The sequence below is a fragment of the Falco punctatus genome (assembly GCF_963210335.1).
Source record: "Falco punctatus genome assembly, chromosome: 19".
NCBI lineage: Eukaryota > Metazoa > Chordata > Aves > Falconiformes > Falconidae > Falco > Falco punctatus.
The window spans coordinates 985,465-1,009,440 of record NC_137599.1 but is presented as its reverse complement, the minus strand read 5'-3'; the positions used below and the strand labels follow the sequence as shown (position 1 = coordinate 1,009,440).

The 23,976-nt window shown below is 58.2% G+C and overlaps 4 protein-coding genes across 5 annotated transcripts; 2 read left to right on the top strand and 2 right to left on the bottom strand.

Annotated features, from left to right (window-relative positions):
* Positions 1-457: 457 nt before the first annotated feature.
* On the bottom strand, positions 458-6,134 carry LOC308055618 (feather keratin Cos2-2-like). 2 transcript variants are annotated; one of them, XM_080369804.1, is made up of 2 exons: positions 4,890-6,134; positions 458-1,185 (listed from the first exon to the last, which is right to left on the bottom strand). In XM_080369804.1, the coding sequence occupies exons 1-2, from the start codon at positions 5,055-5,057 to the stop codon at positions 859-861; spliced, it is 495 nt and encodes a 164-aa protein (XP_080225930.1). In that variant the 5' UTR covers positions 5,058-6,134; the 3' UTR covers positions 458-858. The 2 variants fall into 2 exon arrangements, with proteins under 2 accessions (XP_080225930.1, XP_080225929.1); XM_080369803.1 differs by lacking the exon at positions 458-1,185 and adding an exon at positions 3,946-4,522.
* A 482-nt stretch (positions 6,135-6,616) lies between these two features.
* Positions 6,617-7,646, top strand: LOC308055474 (feather keratin Cos1-2-like; the record flags this gene model as incomplete). The annotated part of the gene is made up of 2 exons (XM_080369442.1): positions 6,617-6,697; positions 7,320-7,646. 2 exons carry the CDS (start codon positions 6,617-6,619, stop codon positions 7,644-7,646), a joined length of 408 nt encoding a protein of 135 aa, XP_080225568.1.
* A 10,873-nt stretch (positions 7,647-18,519) lies between these two features.
* Positions 18,520-19,549, bottom strand: LOC308055473 (feather keratin Cos1-2-like; the record flags this gene model as incomplete). Its single annotated transcript, XM_080369441.1, has 2 exons — positions 18,520-18,846; positions 19,469-19,549. 2 exons carry the CDS (start codon positions 19,547-19,549, stop codon positions 18,520-18,522), a joined length of 408 nt encoding a protein of 135 aa, XP_080225567.1.
* Positions 19,419-22,371, top strand: LOC308055621 (feather keratin Cos1-2-like). Its single transcript, XM_080369817.1, has 2 exons — positions 19,419-21,276; positions 21,644-22,371. Exons 1-2 carry the CDS (start codon positions 21,109-21,111, stop codon positions 21,968-21,970), a joined length of 495 nt encoding a protein of 164 aa, XP_080225943.1. The 5' UTR covers positions 19,419-21,108; the 3' UTR covers positions 21,971-22,371.
* The last annotated feature ends 1,605 nt before the right edge of the window (positions 22,372-23,976 follow it).

The following is a 23,976-nucleotide window of genomic DNA, read 5'->3' as shown; positions in this document are numbered from 1 at the left end:
GCTATTCCCTCCTTCCGTCCTCGTCGCCACCTTCTGTCTGAGCCTTCTCCCCCAGCACAGCTCCATGCAGAGCAGGAGGAACTGCCCTGAGTGCCCGTGGGGCTGCTGACCTCCCAGGGCCTCCTGCAGCACCGGGCTCGTCCCATGAAGACAGGGCAAGTTGGCACCACCATCCGCAGGGCATGTTTGGAGGCCAAGGGCACTATTTCTGGGCAGACACACAGCACGGGAAGGGCTGATGGGCACGGGCTGTGCAGTGGCCAGAGATGTTGTCCTCAGCTCCGAGGGACAGCGACCAAAGGAGGCCATGGGGCTGTGTGTGCTGCCCTCCCATTGGTCTAGGAATGAGAAAGGAGCCACTTGCTCCCCCATTTGTTCCCTCCCGGCGCATCTCCTTCCTCCCTGCGCAGGTTTTAGAGAACATCCAGAGAGGAAAGGACCACACAGAGCCAGGGGCTGGGATGCTGCAGAGTTTAATGAGTCCAAAGAGGGAAACAAGATGCCTCTGAGGGGAGGCCACAGGGAAAGGGTCGCGCGGACAGCCAAGAGCCAGTGCCCCACAGAGGGAGAGGGACAGGCAGGTCCCCCCTGGGCTGCCTTTGGTGGGCCTCGTGGCCCAGGGGAGTGGACAAAAACAAAGGCAAGGGAGGAAAAGGAGAGAGTGGAGGAAGGGAACGAGAGGCATCGGTCACGTTTCAAGAGAGCCCAGGCTGGCCCCTTCCTCAGGGCTGACACCCGTTGCAGGAGGCGTGAGGCATGCTCAGCCCCTCTCAAAGCAATGGCCACAGTCTCCGTCGTTCAGCATGGCATCATCTTCTGGGTTCCAGCGGATCCTTGTCCGGGCTGTCACCAGTGGCTTTAGCAGGGGCGACATCTGCTGCCGCAGTAGCGGCTGGTGATGCAGGAGAGGTCAAAGCCCCTGGAGTTGATGGGCACTCCCTCACAGCTGAGGATGCTGCCAACGGCAGCGGAGGTGGAGGAGCCCACGGCGGTGTTCTGCGGGAAGGAGCTGAGGATGGGGCCGGGCAGGGTCACCACCACGGCGGAGGGCTGGATGACGATGTTGGAGCTCTGGCACTGCCTGACACAGGGCTCGTTGCAGCTGCTGGCCAGCGGGGTCGGGCCGCAGGGCTGGCAGGGCTGGCACGGGTTGCAGCAGGACATGGCTTGGGGCTGGAGGTGCACCTGGGAGAGAGGGCAGGGGAAGCCAGAAACGGGGAAACATGAGAAGCAGCACTGCACCCAACCACAGCGGGGCCACCGCATCTCCTGGCCCAGCACACGCTGCCCAGCTGAAAGCCCAGGAGCCACCTCAGCTACGTCCCAGGCTCTCTCTGCAGAAGACCTTCTCCCCCCTTCCCTCTCCCGTGAGAAGCAGCTCCCAGCCCGGGGCTAGCACAGCCCACACGAGCTGAGCCCTCCACGGAGGAAAGACCTGGTCTGGAAGGAGGAGGACAAGAGACTTCACACGCACCTGATTCCCAAGGAGAAGGGGGCAAGAGAAGCGCATGAGAGCGCAGAGAGTCGGGCCGCCTTTTATAGCAGTCCTGCACTGCCTCGGGCCCAGAGGCACCCTCTGTGGAAGTAATAATTTTCTGACAAGTTCCTGGCAAATGCAGACCATCCCACCTAATGGTATGGGCTGTGTCCTGGTTTCCTGCACCGCTGCCTTTTCATTTCCTTGCTTACGGCACGTGCTTTCCCACATGAAGGCTGCTCTAAGTGCCGGCATGAGAAGGCCAAGGATTTCCGGGACAGGAACGTGCCGGCGCAGGAGGAAGACGCAGCTCAAGTGCTGGTGGCATCCCATGCGGAGAGGTGATGTGCGCCTGGCTCATTCCCGTGGGCTTGCTTGCGGCACAGTTGTCGGGAAAGGGGCACCGCTCCCATGCTTCTCATCTGCGTTGGCCCCAGGACTGCCATGGGAGAGGGCACGGCACATCCTTTCCTCTTGCTCCCCCCATCTCTCTCTGATGGTCGCTCATTGCCATCTCCTGTCTTTCTGTAAGCGTGCAGAGGTTTGCCTGGCTCCGTGCAGGCGTGAATGAGCACACGTGTGTCAGCCTGTACTTGTGTGGGTCAGGGTGAAGACCTTGGCCTTCCCGGGGGTGTCCCTGGGCACTGCAGAGCAGCAGATCGCCCGTGCCAGCCAGAGCCCATTACAGCTGAGAGGCGGTGCCTTTGGCCGGGCAGAGAGGTGCCCAGGGAGCTGAAACGCAGCCTCTGCCCCCGCACACCCACCTCTTGCTTTAAGTACAGGGCCAGGAAAGCCTGCCCACCTCTGCGGGCCCCTGTCCCTGAATCGGTCCCCTTATGGTGCCGTCTTGCTGGGGGCTGGGGCGGGACGCAGGCTCCTCGTGTCCAGGCCAGGGCCAGGTGCACTTCGGCCTGGTGCTCACTGAGGCACGGCCTCAGACCTGGTGCCAAATGGGTGTGGAAGGGAAGGGACGGGGCTCCGCATGTTGCTCGGCTGTGAGATGGGGTGCCGCAGGGGCAGTCGCGCAGCTCTGAGTCCAGCTCCTTTGGTGTTCAAGCACCATGAGTTCCAGGTCACGCACAGAACACGGAGTCTGAAGGCCAAGCACCTGTGTCTGGGGAGGCAGAGACAAGGCGTTCAGGGGAAGGTGCCAAAACCCGGCTGCTTCTTCATGAGCAGGTCAGGTAAAGTCCCTCTTTGCGCAGAAGGAAACTTGTGTGTGCTGACCGCAGCGCCCGCAGCCGCAGCCCCCTGCGCTGCTGCGCGGTGGGGGAAATAGAAGAGCCGTGAATGAAGGAGGGAAGCTGCGGCTGTGGAGGTGACGTGGGGACGGGGTGGAGGTATCTTAAGGGCTTTTCTGCTGTTTCTCTCCCTGCTGCTCTATTTTTCATTGGCAATATGTTTGAGGAATGTTCCCCCAGTCAAGTCTGTTTTTCCAGTGAAAGTAACGGGTAAGTGATGCCGCTGGCTTTGCCTCGACCCACAGCCTTTTTCACCTTCTTTCCCCCTCTGTCGCGTTGCGCAGGGAGAGGGAGAGAGCAGCCTGGTGGGTCTGGAAGCCAGCCAAGGTCTTTTCAGGATTGCCCCACTTATGGTTCGTGCAAGTGCCGTGAGTGTTTGTCATTTATGTGCTTTTCTCCTGCTTTCTCTCTGTGCCATCAGGAGCAGACTCCTTCTGCCACAGACGTTCCCCTCAGAGGACAGTGGGCAATGATGCCCATTGGCCTCTGCAGGGACCCGCTGTACGGACGTGACGGAATGAGAGGGGACTTGCCGTAGCTACCCTTGCCCTCGGATGCACACCCTGCCCCTTCGTCCTGGAGATGGGTGGGGAGGTGAGGAGGAGGCGGCTGTGGGCTCTAGCCAGGGTGATTTCTCCCGCTATTCCCTCCTTCCGTCCTCGTCGCCACCTTCTGTCTGAGCCTTCTCCCCCAGCACAGCTCCATGCAGAGCAGGAGGAACTGCCCTGAGTGCCCGTGGGGCTGCTGACCTCCCAGGGCCTCCTGCAGCACCGGGCTCGTCCCATGAAGACAGGGCAAGTTGGCACCACCATCCGCAGGGCATGTTTGGAGGCCAAGGGCACTATTTCTGGGCAGACACACAGCACGGGAAGGGCTGATGGGCACGGGCTGTGCAGTGGCCAGAGATGTTGTCCTCAGCTCCGAGGGACAGCGACCAAAGGAGGCCATGGGGCTGTGTGTGCTGCCCTCCCATTGGTCTAGGAATGAGAAAGGAGCCACTTGCTCCCCCATTTGTTCCCTCCCGGCGCATCTCCTTCCTCCCTGCGCAGGTTTTAGAGAACATCCAGAGAGGAAAGGACCACACAGAGCCAGGGGCTGGGATGCTGCAGAGTTTAATGAGTCCAAAGAGGGAAACAAGATGCCTCTGAGGGGAGGCCACAGGGAAAGGGTCGCGCGTACAGCCAGGAGCCAGTGCCCCACTGGTGGCCTCATGGCCACTTGGTGGGCCTCATGGCCCAGGGGCGTGGACAAAAACAAAGGCAAGGGAGGAAAAGGAGAGAGTGGAGGAAGGGAACGAGAGGCATCGGTCACGTTTCAAGAGAGCCCAGGCTGGCCCCTTCCTCAGGGCTGACACCCGTTGCAGGAGGCGTGAGGCATGCTCAGCCCCTCTCAAAGCAATGGCCACAGTCTCCGTCATTCAGCATGGCATCATCTTCTGGGTTCCAGCGGATCCTTGTCCGGGCCGTCACCAGTGGCTTTAGCAGGGGCGACATCTGCTGCCGCAGTAGCGGCTGGTGATGCAGGAGAGGTCAAAGCCCCCGGAGTTGATGGGCACTCCCTCACAGCTGAGGATGCTGCCAACGGCAGCGGAGGTGGAGGAGCCCACGGCGGTGTTCTGCGGGAAGGAGCTGAGGATGGGGCCGGGCAGGGTCACCACCACGGCGGAGGGCTGGATGACGACGACAGAGTCCTGGCACTGCCTGCAACAGGGCTCGTTGCAGCTGCTGGCCAGCGGGGTCGGGCCGCAGGGCTGGCAGGACTGGCACGGGTTGCAGCAGGACATGGCTTGGGGCTGGAGGTGCACCTGGGAGAGAGGGCAGGGAGGAAGCATGGCACAGGGACACCTCAGGAGCAGCCTGCAACCCCACCAAAAGGAAGCCAAGGCAGGGGGCTGCACAGCGGGAAACAAGGGCTTCTTTGCCCGAGCTCAGCGGGGTCCTGCGCATAGCAGCCAGGCCCAGGGATGCTCATCACTAGCCTGGAGCAAAGGGCCAGCTCAGCCCAGCCTCAGCCTGTCTCCGTGACAGACTGTCTCTCCTCTGACCTCTCCCGCCACCCCCGTCTCGGAGCACTAACATAAGACCAAGGAGCAGGTACCAGCTGAGCTGCCCTCGAAGGCTAGACCCTGTCCTGGAGGAGGAGGTGGAGGAGAAAAGGGGCTTCCAGCTCACCTGGTTCCCAAGGAGAAGGAGGTGACAGAAGCGGCTGAGAGAGCCATCGGTTGGGCTGGCTTTTATACTGGCCCCACGCTGCCTCAGGGCCAAGGCAGCCGCTGCATAAGCAGCAATTTTCCGGCATGCTGCTAATGAACGGAAACATCCCCGGTAATGACATGGCATGTGTTGCTCTTTCCCTCTACGCTGCCCTTGCGTTTCCTGGTTTATGTCATGCCCGTGCCGTCACGGACGTCTCTTTTGAGAGCTGCGATGAGAGGGCCCGTGGTTTCCGGGGCAAGGCTGCCTCACTGTGGGCAGAAGACACGGACTAAGTGCCAGAGGGGTCCAGTGCAGGCAGGTGATGTCAGCCTGGGCTCTCTCTTTTGGGTGTTTTTGTGATCCTTCAGACAGGAACAGCTCCAGCTGCTCCTAGCCCTGCAAACTTGGTCTGCTGAGACCTGACATTGTTTTCGTGTACAAACCAATGGGCATAAAAGGAGCACTGGTATTTTTGTAATGTCTGCAAGTTCCTCTTGATGTATTGTTCTTACGTAGATGTTTAGAGGAAGAAAGGAAAAGAGATCGTATAGGCCTTATCTTCCAGAATTACTGAATAAAACAAAGTCAGGTTGGATGGAGCTTTGAGCCACTTGTCCAATGAAGAATGTCCCTGCCCAAGGCAGAGGGCTTGGAGAAGGTGATCTTCCATGGTCCCTTTGAACCCAAACATGCTACGAGTCTATCATTCTATGAAAACGAGTTGTACGTAAGTAGGAATGGACTAAGTCCTTGGAGCCACACAGTGAAGCCGCTTCAATGCTAGAAGGGATGAAATGCTGAAGTACCAGGCATGGGCGGGTGATGTTGAATTGCGCAGAAAATTTTTGGTAAGATGCACAAGCAGAACGGAAGCAAGAAAGTTGATGTCTCCTCCTTCTGAATGAGACTGTCACTACAGGCCGTTGGGTGACACAGAAAAAAGTGACGGACTCACACCCTTGTGAGATACTGGGGAAAGCAGCATGAGCTGCCAGGTTTGAGTATCAGGATGGACGTGAGCCTGCAATATAAGATTGTACAGATACATCGATCAGCATTTTTGAGAGTATAGAGAGTGAGACGAGGAATGAGCAGAAGGAATGAGGTGATGGATAGCTGGATACACAGTCCGGCAGTGTAAAAATAACTCCAGCTCTCGGGTGGATTCAGGGAGGTTCTTTGCACTGTCTGCGGAGTAGTCCCTGGTGCTTCTCTGCGTGCCGGGTGCCACGCGGCCAGATAACATTGGCTCGTTGGGCAGTCCTTAATGGCATGGAATTTAACACGACTAAGTGCCAGATCCATGCACCTAGGATGGAGTAACACCAGATACAAGTATGAATTAGGAGATGAGTTTCTGGAGAGCAGCCCTGCAGAAAAGGGCCATGAGGGGACTACTGGATGGACATCAGGATGGGGTTGGTCAAGCACTGTGGCCCTTCTCCAACTGGCCTGCCTGTATTAGGTTATCACAAGCCTGTCAGACCCCTCCATGCTGTGTGACAGGTATGGTGCTCACAGCATTGAGGGCTCATTGAATGTGGAGAAAGGCCCCAAAACCCTCCAGCTGATAAACCTAGGGAAATTTTTCAGAAGGCCAGAGGAGCGGGGATCTCTGTCCACACTGCCGGTAATTCAGCCAGGATGCAGTAGCCAGAGCTACCCTCTCCCTTGCTCTCAAATTCCTGGTCTGCCTTGGATCCATGGAATTTGGAATGCTGGGGCGATGGCCAGGAGAAACTGTTCACTCTCTGGCCTGCGTGGTGAAAGCCTTGCAGGACAAAGTAGGGCTGCTTGAGCCCCGCTGCCAAAGCCACGCAGCCTGCATGTGCCAGGGTGACCTGTTTACCCTGTCCTTGCTCCCCCGTCCGCATTGAGCAGGCTGAAAACCTGGGGAAGAGCAGGATGTGACAGAGACCAGGCATGCAGGAAAACTGTCACTTCCTTTGGCCCTGAGGCAGCGTGGGGCCAGTATAAAAGCCAGCCCAACCGATGGCTCTCTCAGCCGCTTCTGTCACCTCCTTCTCCTTGGGAACCAGGTGAGCTGGAAGCCCCTTTTCTCCTCCACCTCCTCCTCCAGGACAGGGTCTAGCCTTCGAGGGCAGCTCAGCTGGTACCTGCTCCTTGGTCTTATGTTAGTGCTCCGAGACGGGGGTGGCGGGAGAGGTCAGAGGAGAGACAGTCTGTCACGGAGACAGGCTGAGGCTGGGCTGAGCTGGCCCTTTGCTCCAGGCTAGTGATGAGCATCCCTGGGCCTGGCTGCTATGCGCAGGACCCCGCTGAGCTCGGGCAAAGAAGCCCTTGTTTCCCGCTGTGCAGCCCCCTGCCTTGGCTTCCTTTTGGTGGGGTTGCAGGCTGCTCCTGAGGTGTCCCTGTGCCATGCTTCCTCCCTGCCCTCTCTCCCAGGTGCACCTCCAGCCCCAAGCCATGTCCTGCTGCAACCCGTGCCAGTCCTGCCAGCCCTGCGGCCCGACCCCGCTGGCCAGCAGCTGCAACGAGCCCTGTTGCAGGCAGTGCCAGGACTCTGTCGTCGTCATCCAGCCCTCCGCCGTGGTGGTGACCCTGCCCGGCCCCATCCTCAGCTCCTTCCCGCAGAACACCGCCGTGGGCTCCTCCACCTCCGCTGCCGTTGGCAGCATCCTCAGCTGTGAGGGAGTGCCCATCAACTCCGGGGGCTTTGACCTCTCCTGCATCACCAGCCGCTACTGCGGCAGCAGATGTCGCCCCTGCTAAAGCCACTGGTGACGGCCCGGACAAGGATCCGCTGGAACCCAGAAGATGATGCCATGCTGAACGACGGAGACTGTGGCCATTGCTTTGAGAGGGGCTGAGCATGCCTCACGCCTCCTGCAACGGGTGTCAGCCCTGAGGAAGGGGCCAGCCTGGGCTCTCTTGAAACGTGACCGATGCCTCTCGTTCCCTTCCTCCACTCTCTCCTTTTCCTCCCTTGCCTTTGTTTTTGTCCACGCCCCTGGGCCATGAGGCCCACCAAAGGCAGCCCAGGGGGGACCTGCCTGTCCCTCTCCCTCTGTGGGGCACTGGCTCTTGGCTGTCCGCGCGACCCTTTCCCTGTGGCCTCCCCTCAGAGGCATCTTGTTTCCCTCTTTGGACTCATTAAACTCTGCAGCATCCCAGCCCCTGGCTCTGTGTGGTCCTTTCCTCTCTGGATGTTCTCTAAAACCTGCGCAGGGAGGAAGGAGATGCGCCGGGAGGGAACAAATGGGGGAGCAAGTGGCTCCTTTCTCATTCCTAGACCAATGGGAGGGCAGCACACACAGCCCCATGGCCTCCTTTGGTCGCTGTCCCTCGGAGCTGAGGACAACATCTCTGGCCACTGCACAGCCCGTGCCCATCAGCCCTTCCCGTGCTGTGTGTCTGCCCAGAAATAGTGCCCTTGGCCTCCAAACATGCCCTGCGGATGGTGGTGCCAACTTGCCCTGTCTTCATGGGACGAGCCCGGTGCTGCAGGAGGCCCTGGGAGGTCAGCAGCCCCACGGGCACTCAGGGCAGTTCCTCCTGCTCTGCATGGAGCTGTGCTGGGGGAGAAGGCTCAGACAGAAGGTGGCGACGAGGACGGAAGGAGGGAATAGCGGGAGGAATCACCCTGGCTAGAGCCCACAGCCGCCTCCTCCTCACCTCCCCACCCATCTCCAGGACGAAGGGGCAGGGTGTGCATCCGAGGGCAAGGGTAGCTACGGCAAGTCCCCTCTCATTCCGTCACGTCCGTACAGCGGGTCCCTGCAGAGGCCAATGGGCATCATTGCCCACTGTCCTCTGAGGGGAAGGTCTGTGGCAGAAGGAGTCTGCTCCTGATGGCACAGAGAGAAAGCAGGAGAAAAGCACATAAATGACAAACACTCACGGCACTTGCATGAACCATAAGTGGGGCAATCCTGAAAAGACCTTGGCTGGCTTCCAGACCCACCAGGCTGCTCTCTCCCTCTCCCTGCGCAACGCGACAGAGGGGGAAAGAAGGTGAAAAAGGCTGTGGGTCGAGGCAAAGCCAGCGGCATCACTTACCCGTTACTTTCACTGGAAAAACAGACTTGACTGGGGGAACATTCCTCAAACATATTGCCAATGAAAAATAGAGCAGGAGGGAGAGAAACAGCAGAAAAGCCCTTAAGATACCTCCACCCCGTCCCCACGTCTTCTCCACAGCCTCAGCTTCCCTCCTTCATTCACGGCTCTTCTATTTCCCCCACCGCGCAGCAGCGCAGGGGGCTGCGGCTGCGGGCGCTGCGGTCAGCACACACAAGTTTCCTTCTGCGCAAAGAGGGACTTTACCTGACCTGCTCATGAAGAAGCAGCCGGGTTTTGGCACCTTCCCCTGAACGCCTTGTCTCTGCCTCCCCAGACACAGGTGCTTGGCCTTCAGACTCCGTGTTCTGTGCGTGACCTGGAACTCATGGTGCTTGAACACCAAAGGAGCTGGACTCAGAGCTGCGCGACTGCCCCTGCGGCACCCCATCTCACAGCCGAGCAACATGCGGAGCCCCGTCCCTTCCCTTCCACACCCATTTGGCACCAGGTCTGAGGCCGTGCCTCAGTGAGCACCAGGCCGAAGTGCACCTGGCCCTGGCCTGGACACGAGGAGCCTGCGTCCCGCCCCAGCCCCCAGCAAGACGGCACCATAAGGGGACCGATTCAGGGACAGGGGCCCGCAGAGGCGGGCAGGCTTTCCTGGCCCTGTACTTAAAGCAAGAGGTGGGGGTGCGGGGGCAGAGGCTGCGTTTCAGCTCCCTGGGCACCTCTCTGCCCGGCCAAAGGCACCGCCTCTCAGCTGTAATGGGCTCTGGCTGGCACGGGCGATCTGCTGCTCTGCAGTGCCCAGGGACACCCCCGGGAAGGCCAAGGTCTTCACCCTGACCCACACAAGTACAGGCTGACACACGTGTGCTCATTCACGCCTGCACGGAGCCAGGCAAACCTCTGCACGCTTACAGAAAGACAGGAGATGGCAATGAGCGACCATCAGAGAGAGATGGGGGGAGCAAGAGGAAAGGATGTGCCGTGCCCTCTCCCATGGCAGTCCTGGGGCCAACGCAGATGAGAAGCATGGGAGCGGTGCCCCTTTCCCGACAACTGTGCCGCAAGCAAGCCCACGGGAATGAGCCAGGCGCACATCACCTCTCCGCATGGGATGCCACCAGCACTTGAGCTGCGTCTTCCTCCTGCGCCGGCACGTTCCTGTCCCGGAAATCCTTGGCCTTCTCATGCCGGCACTTAGAGCAGCCTTCATGTGGGAAAGCACGTGCCGTAAGCAAGGAAATGAAAAGGCAGCGGTGCAGGAAACCAGGACACAGCCCATACCATTAGGTGGGATGGTCTGCATTTGCCAGGAACTTGTCAGAAAATTATTACTTCCACAGAGGGTGCCTCTGGGCCCGAGGCAGTGCAGGACTGCTATAAAAGGCGGCCCGACTCTCTGCGCTCTCATGCGCTTCTCTTGCCCCCTTCTCCTTGGGAATCAGGTGCGTGTGAAGTCTCTTGTCCTCCTCCTTCCAGACCAGGTCTTTCCTCCGTGGAGGGCTCAGCTCGTGTGGGCTGTGCTAGCCCCGGGCTGGGAGCTGCTTCTCACGGGAGAGGGAAGGGGGGAGAAGGTCTTCTGCAGAGAGAGCCTGGGACGTAGCTGAGGTGGCTCCTGGGCTTTCAGCTGGGCAGCGTGTGCTGGGCCAGGAGATGCGGTGGCCCCGCTGTGGTTGGGTGCAGTGCTGCTTCTCATGTTTCCCCGTTTCTGGCTTCCCCTGCCCTCTCTCCCAGGTGCACCTCCAGCCCCAAGCCATGTCCTGCTGCAACCCGTGCCAGCCCTGCCAGCCCTGCGGCCCAACCCCGCTGGCCAGCAGCTGCAACGAGCCCTGTTGCAGGCAGTGCCAGGACTCTGTCGTCGTCATCCAGCCCTCCGCCGTGGTGGTGACCCTGCCCGGCCCCATCCTCAGCTCCTTCCCGCAGAACACCGCCGTGGGCTCCTCCACCTCCGCTGCCGTTGGCAGCATCCTCAGCTGTGAGGGAGTGCCCATCAACTCCGGGGGCTTTGACCTCTCCTGCATCACCAGCCGCTACTGCGGCAGCAGATGTCGCCCCTGCTAAAGGTGCTGGCAACAGCTTTGGGCAAGAACCTTCAGGACCTCAGAACATGGACCGGAGATGGAGCTCCGTGCCATTGGCCCCTTCTTCCACTCAGCCTTTTTGCCCTCTTCCCTTTGCTGTCGCCTAGCCTCCCAGCACCAGCGTGGCTGGCACCTGTTGGCCTCCCTCCCTCCGCAGGGCAGGCAGACGGACACCCTGCAGGAGCTCCACCGCACCTCAGTGGCTGCCCCTGGCGCTGCCTAGGAGCCACCTCCTTTTCTTCTTTCGACTCATTAAAGTTGTGCTGCATCCAGGCCTGTGCCTCCGAGTCCTCCCTCCTTCTGTGGCAGCTCTCCCAGTCTGCCCGGGGAATAACGGGCGAGGAAGGGGAGAACTCCCTGCAGTGGATTCTATCGCTTGGCAACATGCTAAATTCATGCTTTTTTGTGGATGAACCGATGGTAATTGGTTTTCAAGGATGGTCAGCTTAGCGGGTGTGTCATGCTCCATCGGGCAATGACAGTATCAGCTCTCAGCCAGCATTCTCTCCTGGTCCTAATCACACATAATGTAACCCCTGCCCATGGTCTATAGATATATAGCTGTCAGGCATCTTGGATATTTGAAGCAGGCAATTAAGAATGAGACTATTAAGAAACCAATGCACCCGGGAAACACACACATTCAGTGAGTTACAACAGGTGTCAGTGGTTGTTACAGACTGAGGCCCAATCAGTTTTCCTTACATGGGACACCAATTGTCACAGCACGAGCAAAACTAGCAAGCTGCAACAAGGCTTTACCATGGGTCAGATGCTACTGTCCATGCTGTGTCTCCATCCTCCAGAGGCCAGGCCACACTGCTGCTTCTCTCGGCTACATCCAGCTCCTCCCTGCTCCTCCTCCAACCAGCCTCTCTCCCACACGCCTCAGGGCTATTTAACCACTTAGCAGGATGAGCTACAGCTGCACATCGTCCATGACAATAACCCCCTGCCTTTGAGGCAAGGCCACAGCTGCATGTTATCAATGTAATCAGCCCACTGCCTTCATTCCTCTACAAGCAATATCATGCCATGGTCAGTTGCAGCAAACCAGCAGTGTTGGTCAGATGTCTGCCAAGTCCTCTCTGCTCTGGTCTACTACCCACACCTCTGCCCAGGCATGGTCAGACCTTCACCTTGGATAGTCAGGTTCTGTCAGTTGGCAACAGGTTCTGATTATCCGTCTGACAGCAATACAGAGAATAGATTTAACCGACCACAGCTTTATTCCTTCCGTCTGGTCTGGGCAGCTGATCCCTCCTGGTCATGTACTGGGCCACAGCAAAGAAGAGCAGGACATCTGTAAGTGATGTCATTCCCCCGGGCTTCCCACATCTCCCAAGGTGGGCACGTGCTCCCATGTGCCATTATTTCCTCCATGTGTCTTCCAACCTTGGTGGGGAATGGCCTCCTCATTGTCACTGTGTGGAGCAGTCAGCACCTGCAGACCTTGCTGAATTTCTACATCCTCATCAGGTTCCCTTCATGGAGGCCTGGTATACCATCACTGGCGTGTCAAAAACGATGTAGATGTTCTTGCCACCAGAAAAAATGCTGGTGTTGCCTGCTGGCAGGCACAGTCATTCTTCCCCTTTTTCCTGGTTATCACTGAGTTTGTGATCCTCTCAGTGATGTCCTGCCCTGGTTTTGGCCAGGGTGGAGTTAGTTTTCTTCTCCATAGCTGGTACAATGCTATGTTTTTGGTTTGGTATGAGAATAATGTTGATAACACACTGATGGCTTTAGTTGTTGCTAAGTAACATTTATACTAAGCCCAGGACTTTTTGGTTGTTTAGGCCCTGCCAGTGATAAGGTGGGGGTGTGTGTGTGTGCAAGGAAATGGCAGGGGACGCAGCCAGGACAGCTGACCCAAACTGGCCAAAGGGATCTTCCATATCACAGAATGTCATGCTGAGTATATAAACTCAGGGGGAGCGGTTTGGGCAGTCTGGTTGTTGCATCAGTCAGCGGGTGGTGAGCGATTGTATTGTGCATCACTTGTTTTGTTTTTTCCCTTTCGGATTTTATTCCTCTCTCCCTCCCCTTTTTGTCACACTACTACTACTACTACTACTATTATATTTCATTTTACGTCAATTATTAAATTGCTGTTACCTCAACACGTGAGTTTTACCTTTCCTGATTCTCTTCCCCATGCCAATGGGGAGGGGGGGGTGGGGGGGTGTGGGGTGGGCAGGAGTGAGCGAGCAACTGTGTGGTGGTACTTGGTTGCCAGCTGGGGTTAAACCACAACATGTCCTTTAATCATGATTTCATCATATGCAAACTGCTCCATTACACCACTCTCATGAGAAAGAAAATCTGCTTCTTGCAAGCTCCACCAGCCCCTCTTATGTGTCAAAGGACCAAAGGGCTGGAGAACCTGTCCTGTGAGGAAAGAGTGAAGGAGCTAGGCCTTTTTTCTCTGGTGGGGGACCTGATCACAGTATTCCAGTACTTAAAGGTTGTCTACAAAGAGGAGGGAGGCTCTCTCATCACAAGAAGCCACATGGAGAAGACAAGGGCCAACAAGTACAAGTTGCACCTGGAGAGGTTTTACCTTGACGTAAGAACTACAATTTTTATAGTACGAACAACCATTCCCTGGAACAGCCTCCCCAGGGACACGGTGGAGTCCCCATTGCTGGAGGTTTGCAAGATGCAACTGGACAAGGTGGTTAGATAATCTCATCTAGGCCTCCTATCCCACGAAAGATTGGACCAGGTTATCTCTGAAGGCCCCTTCAAACCTGGACTATCTTATGATTCTATGATCGTCTCAGTGATGTCCTTCAATCACGACGTCACTTTATACAAACCACTCCACTGCACCACTGTCACGACAAAGAAAATCTGCATTCCAAAAGAGTTTATGGCAATCAAGACTAGCATTTTTTGCAGAGAAAATTAAATGCTGCATGGTTAACGTCCTCTTCATTTCCTAGACTTGTTCACTTAAAGACTCATATGCTATAGGCAGGGAATAGCAGAGAGGAACATGAACTTTTGAACTTCTTCTCTAGAAGGCTTTTGTAGTGATCAAGAGAAATGACGGTCCCCAAAGGGTAAGTCAGCAGGTCCATATTACACTTCTAAGGTGTCAGATTGATGTGCCCAGAGGAGTGTATTGGTATTGATTATCCAGGTCTTCTAGATGACAGCTCTGTTGACTTTGAAGGACTCCACCCTGGGGTCCATTGCCTGGGCGCAGGGCAGAGCAGGGCCTTGGACCCATGCTGGGGAGATGCCTTCCTGGGATTAGTACCAGTACTCGTCCTGCCAGTGTAACTGCCCAGACGGGTCCGGTTCCCCGCACGGCCCAGTGTGAGACAGGTGTCCTACTGTGAGGGCACAGCCCTGCCTTTCATTGTGCCCATGTGGCTCCAAGTGCAGGGTCTGTTGAAGGATAGATGGCCAATGGCTACAGGCTGCAGTGCTAGAAGAGCCTGCTCTGCAATGAGGAGCAGTGGTGGTGTAAGCAGAGCTCAGACTGGCCTTGCCTCAGAGCACTGGGTGAGGAAGGGTAGCTGAGTCTGGGCAGGGCCATCTCCAGCATTTGTGCTATGGTTAGGTGGGGGCCTGTCTCGTACTGCCAAAAGGTGCCCAGTGGCCAGTGACATTGAAATAGATGGCTTCTCTGCCCGAAACTGTTGGAAGGAAGAGCCTGAGGGGAACCTTACATCATCCATGGGGTGCCGTGTGTCTGAGTTGTTCTGTTGAGCCCAGTAGTGCCTTGAGGAGATCCGATTCTGTAAGAGTTCCACCCTCCCCTTCCTCCCCCGTTATTCCCCGGGCAGACTGGGAGAGCTGCCACAGAAGGAGGGAGGACTCGGAGGCACAGGCCTGGATGCAGCACAACTTTAATGAGTCGAAAGAAGAAAAGGAGGTGGCTCCTAGGCAGCGCCAGGGGCAGCCACTGAGGTGCGGTGGAGCTCCTGCAGGGTGTCCGTCTGCCTGCCCTGCGGAGGGAGGGAGGCCAACAGGTGCCAGCCACGCTGGTGCTGGGAGGCTAGGCGACAGCAAAGGGAAGAGGGCAAAAAGGCTGAGTGGAAGAAGGGGCCAATGGCACGGAGCTCCATCTCCGGTCCATGTTCTGAGGTCCTGAAGGTTCTTGCCCAAAGCTGTTGCCAGCACCTTTAGCAGGGGCGACATCTGCTGCCGCGGTAGCGGCTGGTGATGCAGGAGAGGTCAAAGCCCCCGGAGTTGATGGGCACTCCCTCACAGCTGAGGATGCTGCCAATGGCAGCGGAGGTGGAGGAGCCCACGGCGGTGTTCTGCGGGAAGGAGCTGAGGATGGGGCCGGGCAGGGTCACCACCACGGCGGAGGGCTGGATGACGATGTTGGAGCTCTGGCACTGCCTGACACAGGGCTCGTTGCAGCTGCTGGCCAGCGGGGTTGGGCCGCAGGGCTGGCAGGGCTGGCACGGGTTGCAGCAGGACATGGCTTGGGGCTGGAGGTGCACCTGGGAGAGAGGGCAGGGGAAGCCAGAAACGGGGAAACATGAGAAGCAGCACTGCACCCAACCACAGCGGGGCCACCGCATCTCCTGGCCCAGCACACGCTGCCCAGCTGAAAGCCCAGGAGCCACCTCAGCTACGTCCCAGGCTCTCTCTGCAGAAGACCTTCTCCCCCCTTCCCTCTCCCGTGAGAAGCAGCTCCCAGCCCGGGGCTAGCACAGCCCACACGAGCTGAGCCCTCCACGGAGGAAAGACCTGGTCTGGAAGGAGGAGGACAAGAGACTTCACACGCACCTGATTCCCAAGGAGAAGGGGGCAAGAGAAGCGCATGAGAGCGCAGAGAGTCGGGCCGCCTTTTATAGCAGTCCTGCACTGCCTCGGGCCCAGAGGCACCCTCTGTGGAAGTAATAATTTTCTGACAAGTTCCTGGCAAATGCAGACCATCCCACCTAATGGTATGGGCTGTGTCCTGGTTTCCTGCACCGCTGCCTTTTCATTTCCTTGCTTACGGCACGTGCTTTCCCACATGAAGGCTGCTCTAAGTGCCGGCCTGAGAAGGCCAAGGATTTCCGGGACAGGAACGTGCCGGCGCAGGAGGAAGACGCAGCTCAAGTGCTGGTGGCATCCCATGCGGAGAGGTGATGTGCGCCTGGCTCATTCCCGTGGGCTTGCTTGCGGCACAGTTGTCGGGAAAGGGGCACCGCTCCCATGCTTCTCATCTGCGTTGGCCCCAGGACTGCCATGGGAGAGGGCACGGCACATCCTTTCCTCTTGCTCCCCCCATCTCTCTCTGATGGTCGCTCATTGCCATCTCCTGTCTTTCTGTAAGCGTGCAGAGGTTTGCCTGGCTCCGTGCAGGCGTGAATGAGCACACGTGTGTCAGCCTGTACTTGTGTGGGTCAGGGTGAAGACCTTGGCCTTCCCGGGGGTGTCCCTGGGCACTGCAGAGCAGCAGATCGCCCGTGCCAGCCAGAGCCCATTACAGCTGAGAGGCGGTGCCTTTGGCCGGGCAGAGAGGTGCCCAGGGAGCTGAAACGCAGCCTCTGCCCCCGCACCCCCACCTCTTGCTTTAAGTACAGGGCCAGGAAAGCCTGCCCGCCTCTGCGGGCCCCTGTCCCTGAATCGGTCCCCTTATGGTGCCGTCTTGCTGGGGGCTGGGGCGGGACGCAGGCTCCTCGTGTCCAGGCCAGGGCCAGGTGCACTTCGGCCTGGTGCTCACTGAGGCACGGCCTCAGACCTGGTGCCAAATGGGTGTGGAAGGGAAGGGACGGGGCTCCGCATGTTGCTCGGCTGTGAGATGGGGTGCCGCAGGGGCAGTCGCGCAGCTCTGAGTCCAGCTCCTTTGGTGTTCAAGCACCATGAGTTCCAGGTCACGCACAGAACACGGAGTCTGAAGGCCAAGCACCTGTGTCTGGGGAGGCAGAGACAAGGCGTTCAGGGGAAGGTGCCAAAACCCGGCTGCTTCTTCATGAGCAGGTCAGGTAAAGTCCCTCTTTGCGCAGAAGGAAACTTGTGTGTGCTGACCGCAGCGCCCGCAGCCGCAGCCCCCTGCGCTGCTGCGCGGTGGGGGAAATAGAAGAGCCGTGAATGAAGGAGGGAAGCTGAGGCTGTGGAGAAGACGTGGGGACGGGGTGGAGGTATCTTAAGGGCTTTTCTGCTGTTTCTCTCCCTCCTGCTCTATTTTTCATTGGCAATATGTTTGAGGAATGTTCCCCCAGTCAAGTCTGTTTTTCCAGTGAAAGTAACGGGTAAGTGATGCCGCTGGCTTTGCCTCGACCCACAGCCTTTTTCACCTTCTTTCCCCCTCTGTCGCGTTGCGCAGGGAGAGGGAGAGAGCAGCCTGGTGGGTCTGGAAGCCAGCCAAGGTCTTTTCAGGATTGCCCCACTTATGGTTCATGCAAGTGCCGTGAGTGTTTGTCATTTATGTGCTTTTCTCCTGCTTTCTCTCTGTGCCATCAGGAGCAGACTCCTTCTGCCACAGACGTTCCCCTCAGAGGACAGTGGGCAATGATGCCCATTGGCCTCTGCAGGGACCCGCTGTACGGACGTGACGGAATGAGAGGGGACTTGCCGTAGCTACCCTTGCCCTCGGATGCACACCCTGCCCCTTCGTCCTGGAGATGGGTGGGGAGGTGAGGAGGAGGCGGCTGTGGGCTCTAGCCAGGGTGATTCCTCCCGCTATTCCCTCCTTCCGTCCTCGTCGCCACCTTCTGTCTGAGCCTTCTCCCCCAGCACAGCTCCATGCAGAGCAGGAGGAACTGCCCTGAGTGCCCGTGGGGCTGCTGACCTCCCAGGGCCTCCTGCAGCACCGGGCTCGTCCCATGAAGACAGGGCAAGTTGGCACCACCATCCGCAGGGCATGTTTGGAGGCCAAGGGCACTATTTCTGGGCAGACACACAGCACGGGAAGGGCTGATGGGCACGGGCTGTGCAGTGGCCAGAGATGTTGTCCTCAGCTCCGAGGGACAGCGACCAAAGGAGGCCATGGGGCTGTGTGTGCTGCCCTCCCATTGGTCTAGGAATGAGAAAGGAGCCACTTGCTCCCCCATTTGTTCCCTCCCGGCGCATCTCCTTCCTCCCTGCGCAGGTTTTAGAGAACATCCAGAGAGGAAAGGACCACACAGAGCCAGGGGCTGGGATGCTGCAGAGTTTAATGAGTCCAAAGAGGGAAACAAGATGCCTCTGAGGGGAGGCCACAGGGAAAGGGTCGCGCGGACAGCCAAGAGCCAGTGCCCCACAGAGGGAGAGGGACAGGCAGGTCCCCCCTGGGCTGCCTTTGGTGGGCCTCATGGCCCAGGGGCGTGGACAAAAACAAAGGCAAGGGAGGAAAAGGAGAGAGTGGAGGAAGGGAACGAGAGGCATCGGTCACGTTTCAAGAGAGCCCAGGCTGGCCCCTTCCTCAGGGCTGACACCCGTTGCAGGAGGCGTGAGGCATGCTCAGCCCCTCTCAAAGCAATGGCCACAGTCTCCGTCGTTCAGCATGGCATCATCTTCTGGGTTCCAGCGGATCCTTGTCCGGGCCGTCACCAGTGGCTTTAGCAGGGGCGACATCTGCTGCCGCAGTAGCGGCTGGTGATGCAGGAGAGGTCAAAGCCCCCGGAGTTGATGGGCACTCCCTCACAGCTGAGGATGCTGCCAACGGCAGCGGAGGTGGAGGAGCCCACGGCGGTGTTCTGCGGGAAGGAGCTGAGGATGGGGCCGGGCAGGGTCACCACCACGGCGGAGGGCTGGATGACGACGACAGAGTCCTGGCACTGCCTGCAACAGGGCTCGTTGCAGCTGCTGGCCAGCGGGGTCGGGCCGCAGGGCTGGCAGGACTGGCACGGGTTGCAGCAGGACATGGCTTGGGGCTGGAGGTGCACCTGGGAGAGAGGGCAGGGAGGAAGCATGGCACAGGGACACCTCAGGAGCAGCCTGCAACCCCACCAAAAGGAAGCCAAGGCAGGGGGCTGCACAGCGGGAAACAAGGGCTTCTTTGCCCGAGCTCAGCGGGGTCCTGCGCATAGCAGCCAGGCCCAGGGATGCTCATCACTAGCCTGGAGCAAAGGGCCAGCTCAGCCCAGCCTCAGCCTGTCTCCGTGACAGACTGTCTCTCCTCTGACCTCTCCCGCCACCCCCGTCTCGGAGCACTAACATAAGACCAAGGAGCAGGTACCAGCTGAGCTGCCCTCGAAGGCTAGACCCTGTCCTGGAGGAGGAGGTGGAGGAGAAAAGGGGCTTCCAGCTCACCTGGTTCCCAAGGAGAAGGAGGTGACAGAAGCGGCTGAGAGAGCCATCGGTTGGGCTGGCTTTTATACTGGCCCCACGCTGCCTCAGGGCCAAAGGAAGTGACAGTTTTCCTGCATGCCTGGTCTCTGTCACATCCTGCTCTTCCCCAGGTTTTCAGCCTGCTCAATGCGGACGGGGGAGCAAGGACAGGGTAAACGGGTCACCCTGGCACATGCAGGCTGCGTGGCTTTGGCAGCGGGGCTCAAGCAGCCCTACTTTGTCCTGCAAGGCTTTCACCACGCAGGCCAGAGAGCGAACAGTTTCTCCTGGCCATCGCCCCAGCATTCCAAATTCCATGGATCCAAGGCAGACCAGGAATTTGAGAGCAAGGGAGAGGGTAGCTCTGGCTACTGCATCCTGGCTGAATTACCGGCAGTGTGGACAGAGATCCCCGCTCCTCTGGCCTTCTGAAAAATTTCCCTAGGTTTATCAGCTGGAGGGTTTTGGGGCCTTTCTCCACATTCAATGAGCCCTCAATGCTGTGAGCACCATACCTGTCACACAGCATGGAGGGGTCTGACAGGCTTGTGATAACCTAATACAGGCAGGCCAGTTGGAGAAGGGCCACAGTGCTTGACCAACCCCATCCTGATGTCCATCCAGTAGTCCCCTCATGGCCCTTTTCTGCAGGGCTGCTCTCCAGAAACTCATCTCCTAATTCATACTTGTATCTGGTGTTACTCCATCCTAGGTGCATGGATCTGGCACTTAGTCGTGTTAAATTCCATGCCATTAAGGACTGCCCAACGAGCCAATGTTATCTGGCAGCGTGGCACCCGGCACGCAGAGAAGCACCAGGGACTACTCCGCAGACAGTGCAAAGAACCTCCCTGAATCCACCCGAGAGCTGGAGTTATTTTTACACTGCCGGACTGTGTATCCAGCTATCCATCACCTCATTCCTTCTGCTCATTCCTCGTCTCACTCTCTATACTCTCAAAAATGCTGATCGATGTATCTGTACAATCTTATATTGCAGGCTCACGTCCATCCTGATACTCAAACCTGGCAGCTCATGCTGCTTTCCCCAGTATCTCACAAGGGTGTGAGTCCGTCACTTTTTTCTGTGTCACCCAACGGCCTGTAGTGACAGTCTCATTCAGAAGGAGGAGACATCAACTTTCTTGCTTCCGTTCTGCTTGTGCATCTTACCAAAAATTTTCTGCGCAATTCAACATCACCTGCCCATGCCTGGTACTTCAGCATTTCATCCCTTCTAGCATTGAAGCGGCTTCACTGTGTGGCTCCAAGGACTTAGTCCATTCCTACTTACGTACAACTCGTTTTCATAGAATGATAGACTCGTAGCATGTTTGGGTTCAAAGGGACCATGGAAGATCACCTTCTCCAAGCCCTCTGCCTTGGGCAGGGACATTCTTCATTGGACAAGTGGCTCAAAGCTCCATCCAACCTGACTTTGTTTTATTCAGTAATTCTGGAAGATAAGGCCTATACGATCTCTTTTCCTTTCTTCCTCTAAACATCTACGTAAGAACAATACATCAAGAGGAACTTGCAGACATTACAAAAATACCAGTGCTCCTTTTATGCCCATTGGTTTGTACACGAAAACAATGTCAGGTCTCAGCAGACCAAGTTTGCAGGGCTAGGAGCAGCTGGAGCTGTTCCTGTCTGAAGGATCACAAAAACACCCAAAAGAGAGAGCCCAGGCTGACATCACCTGCCTGCACTGGACCCCTCTGGCACTTAGTCCGTGTCTTCTGCCCACAGTGAGGCAGCCTTGCCCCGGAAACCACGGGCCCTCTCATCGCAGCTCTCAAAAGAGACGTCCGTGACGGCACGGGCATGACATAAACCAGGAAACGCAAGGGCAGCGTAGAGGGAAAGAGCAACACATGCCATGTCATTACCGGGGATGTTTCCGTTCATTAGCAGCATGCCGGAAAATTGCTGCTTATGCAGTGGCTGCCTTGGCCCTGAGGCAGCGTGGGGCCAGTATAAAAGCCAGCCCAACCGATGGCTCTCTCAGCCGCTTCTGTCACCTCCTTCTCCTTGGGAACCAGGTGAGCTGGAAGCCCCTTTTCTCCTCCACCTCCTCCTCCAGGACAGGGTCTAGCCTTCGAGGGCAGCTCAGCTGGTACCTGCTCCTTGGTCTTATGTTAGTGCTCCGAGACGGGGGTGGCGGGAGAGGTCAGAGGAGAGACAGTCTGTCACGGAGACAGGCTGAGGCTGGGCTGAGCTGGCCCTTTGCTCCAGGCTAGTGATGAGCATTCCTGGGCCTGGCTGCTATGCGCAGGACCCCGCTGAGCTCGGGCAAAGAAGCCCTTGTCTCCCGCTGTGCAGCCCCCTGCCTTGGCTTCCTTTTGGTGGGGTTGCAGGCTGCTCCTGAGGTGTCCCTGTGCCATGCTTCCTCCCTGCCCTCTCTCCCAGGTGCACCTCCAGCCCCAAGCCATGTCCTGCTGCAACCCGTGCCAGTCCTGCCAGCCCTGCGGCCCGACCCCGCTGGCCAGCAGCTGCAACGAGCCCTGTTGCAGGCAGTGCCAGGACTCTGTCGTCGTCATCCAGCCCTCCGCCGTGGTGGTGACCCTGCCCGGCCCCATCCTCAGCTCCTTCCCGCAGAACACCGCCGTGGGCTCCTCCACCTCCGCTGCCGTTGGCAGCATCCTCAGCTGTGAGGGAGTGCCCATCAACTCCGGGGGCTTTGACCTCTCCTGCATCACCAGCCGCTACTGCGGCAGCAGATGTCGCCCCTGCTAAAGCCACTGGTGACGGCCCGGACAAGGATCCGCTGGAACCCAGAAGATGATGCCATGCTGAACGACGGAGACTGTGGCCATTGCTTTGAGAGGGGCTGAGCATGCCTCACGCCTCCTGCAACGGGTGTCAGCCCTGAGGAAGGGGCCAGCCTGGGCTCTCTTGAAACGTGACCGATGCCTCTCGTTCCCTTCCTCCACTCTCTCCTTTTCCTCCCTTGCCTTTGTTTTTGTCCACGCCCCTGGGCCATGAGGCCCACCAAAGGCAGCCCAGGGGGGACCTGCCTGTCCCTCTCCCTCTGTGGGGCACTGGCTCTTGGCTGTCCGCGCGACCCTTTCCCTGTGGCCTCCCCTCAGAGGCATCTTGTTTCCCTCTTTGGACTCATTAAACTCTGCAGCATCCCAGCCCCTGGCTCTGTGTGGTCCTTTCCTCTCTGGATGTTCTCTAAAACCTGCGCAGGGAGGAAGGAGATGCGCCGGGAGGGAACAAATGGGGGAGCAAGTGGCTCCTTTCTCATTCCTAGACCAATGGGAGGGCAGCACACACAGCCCCATGGCCTCCTTTGGTCGCTGTCCCTCGGAGCTGAGGACAACATCTCTGGCCACTGCACAGCCCGTGCCCATCAGCCCTTCCCGTGCTGTGTGTCTGCCCAGAAATAGTGCCCTTGGCCTCCAAACATGCCCTGCGGATGGTGGTGCCAACTTGCCCTGTCTTCATGGGACGAGCCCGGTGCTGCAGGAGGCCCTGGGAGGTCAGCAGCCCCACGGGCACTCAGGGCAGTTCCTCCTGCTCTGCATGGAGCTGTGCTGGGGGAGAAGGCTCAGACAGAAGGTGGCGACGAGGACGGAAGGAGGGAATAGCGGGAGGAATCACCCTGGCTAGAGCCCACAGCCGCCTCCTCCTCACCTCCCCACCCATCTCCAGGACGAAGGGGCAGGGTGTGCATCCGAGGGCAAGGGTAGCTACGGCAAGTCCCCTCTCATTCCGTCACGTCCGTACAGCGGGTCCCTGCAGAGGCCAATGGGCATCATTGCCCACTGTCCTCTGAGGGGAAGGTCTGTGGCAGAAGGAGTCTGCTCCTGATGGCACAGAGAGAAAGCAGGAGAAAAGCACATAAATGACAAACACTCACGGCACTTGCATGAACCATAAGTGGGGCAATCCTGAAAAGACCTTGGCTGGCTTCCAGACCCACCAGGCTGCTCTCTCCCTCTCCCTGCGCAACGCGACAGAGGGGGAAAGAAGGTGAAAAAGGCTGTGGGTCGAGGCAAAGCCAGCGGCATCACTTACCCGTTACTTTCACTGGAAAAACAGACTTGACTGGGGGAACATTCCTCAAACATATTGCCAATGAAAAATAGAGCAGGAGGGAGAGAAACAGCAGAAAAGCCCTTAAGATACCTCCACCCCGTCCCCATGTCTTCTCCACAGCCTCAGCTTCCCTCCTTCATTCACGGCTCTTCTATTTCCCCCACCGCGCAGCAGCGCAGGGGGCTGCGGCTGCGGGCGCTGCGGTCAGCACACACAAGTTTCCTTCTGCGCAAAGAGGGACTTTACCTGACCTGCTCATGAAGAAGCAGCCGGGTTTTGGCACCTTCCCCTGAACGCCTTGTCTCTGCCTCCCCAGACACAGGTGCTTGGCCTTCAGACTCCGTGTTCTGTGCGTGACCTGGAACTCATGGTGCTTGAACACCAAAGGAGCTGGACTCAGAGCTGCGCGACTGCCCCTGCGGCACCCCATCTCACAGCCGAGCAACATGCGGAGCCCCGTCCCTTCCCTTCCACACCCATTTGGCACCAGGTCTGAGGCCGTGCCTCAGTGAGCACCAGGCCGAAGTGCACCTGGCCCTGGCCTGGACACGAGAAGCCTGCGTCCCGCCCCAGCCCCCAGCAAGATGGCACCATAAGGGGACCGATTCAGGGACAGGGGCCCGCAGAGGCGGGCAGGCTTTCCTGGCCCTGTACTTAAAGCAAGAGGTGGGGGTGCGGGGGCAGAGGCTGCGTTTCAG

What these genes read in the sequence shown, in the direction of transcription:
- LOC308055618 (XM_080369804.1), bottom strand. Translation starts at nt 5,057, where the DNA reads ATGCCATGTCATTACCGGGGATGTTTCCGTTCATTAGCAGCATGCCGG. An exon ending in TCCTTCTCCTTGGGAACCAG is followed by an intron (nt 1,186 to 4,889) that starts GTGAGCTGGAAG and finishes CCTCTCTCCCAG; the next exon opens with GTGCACCTCCAGCCCCAAGC.
- LOC308055621 (XM_080369817.1), top strand. Translation starts at nt 21,109, where the DNA reads ATGCCATGTCATTACCGGGGATGTTTCCGTTCATTAGCAGCATGCCGG. An exon ending in TCCTTCTCCTTGGGAACCAG is followed by an intron (nt 21,277 to 21,643) that starts GTGAGCTGGAAG and finishes CCTCTCTCCCAG; the next exon opens with GTGCACCTCCAGCCCCAAGC.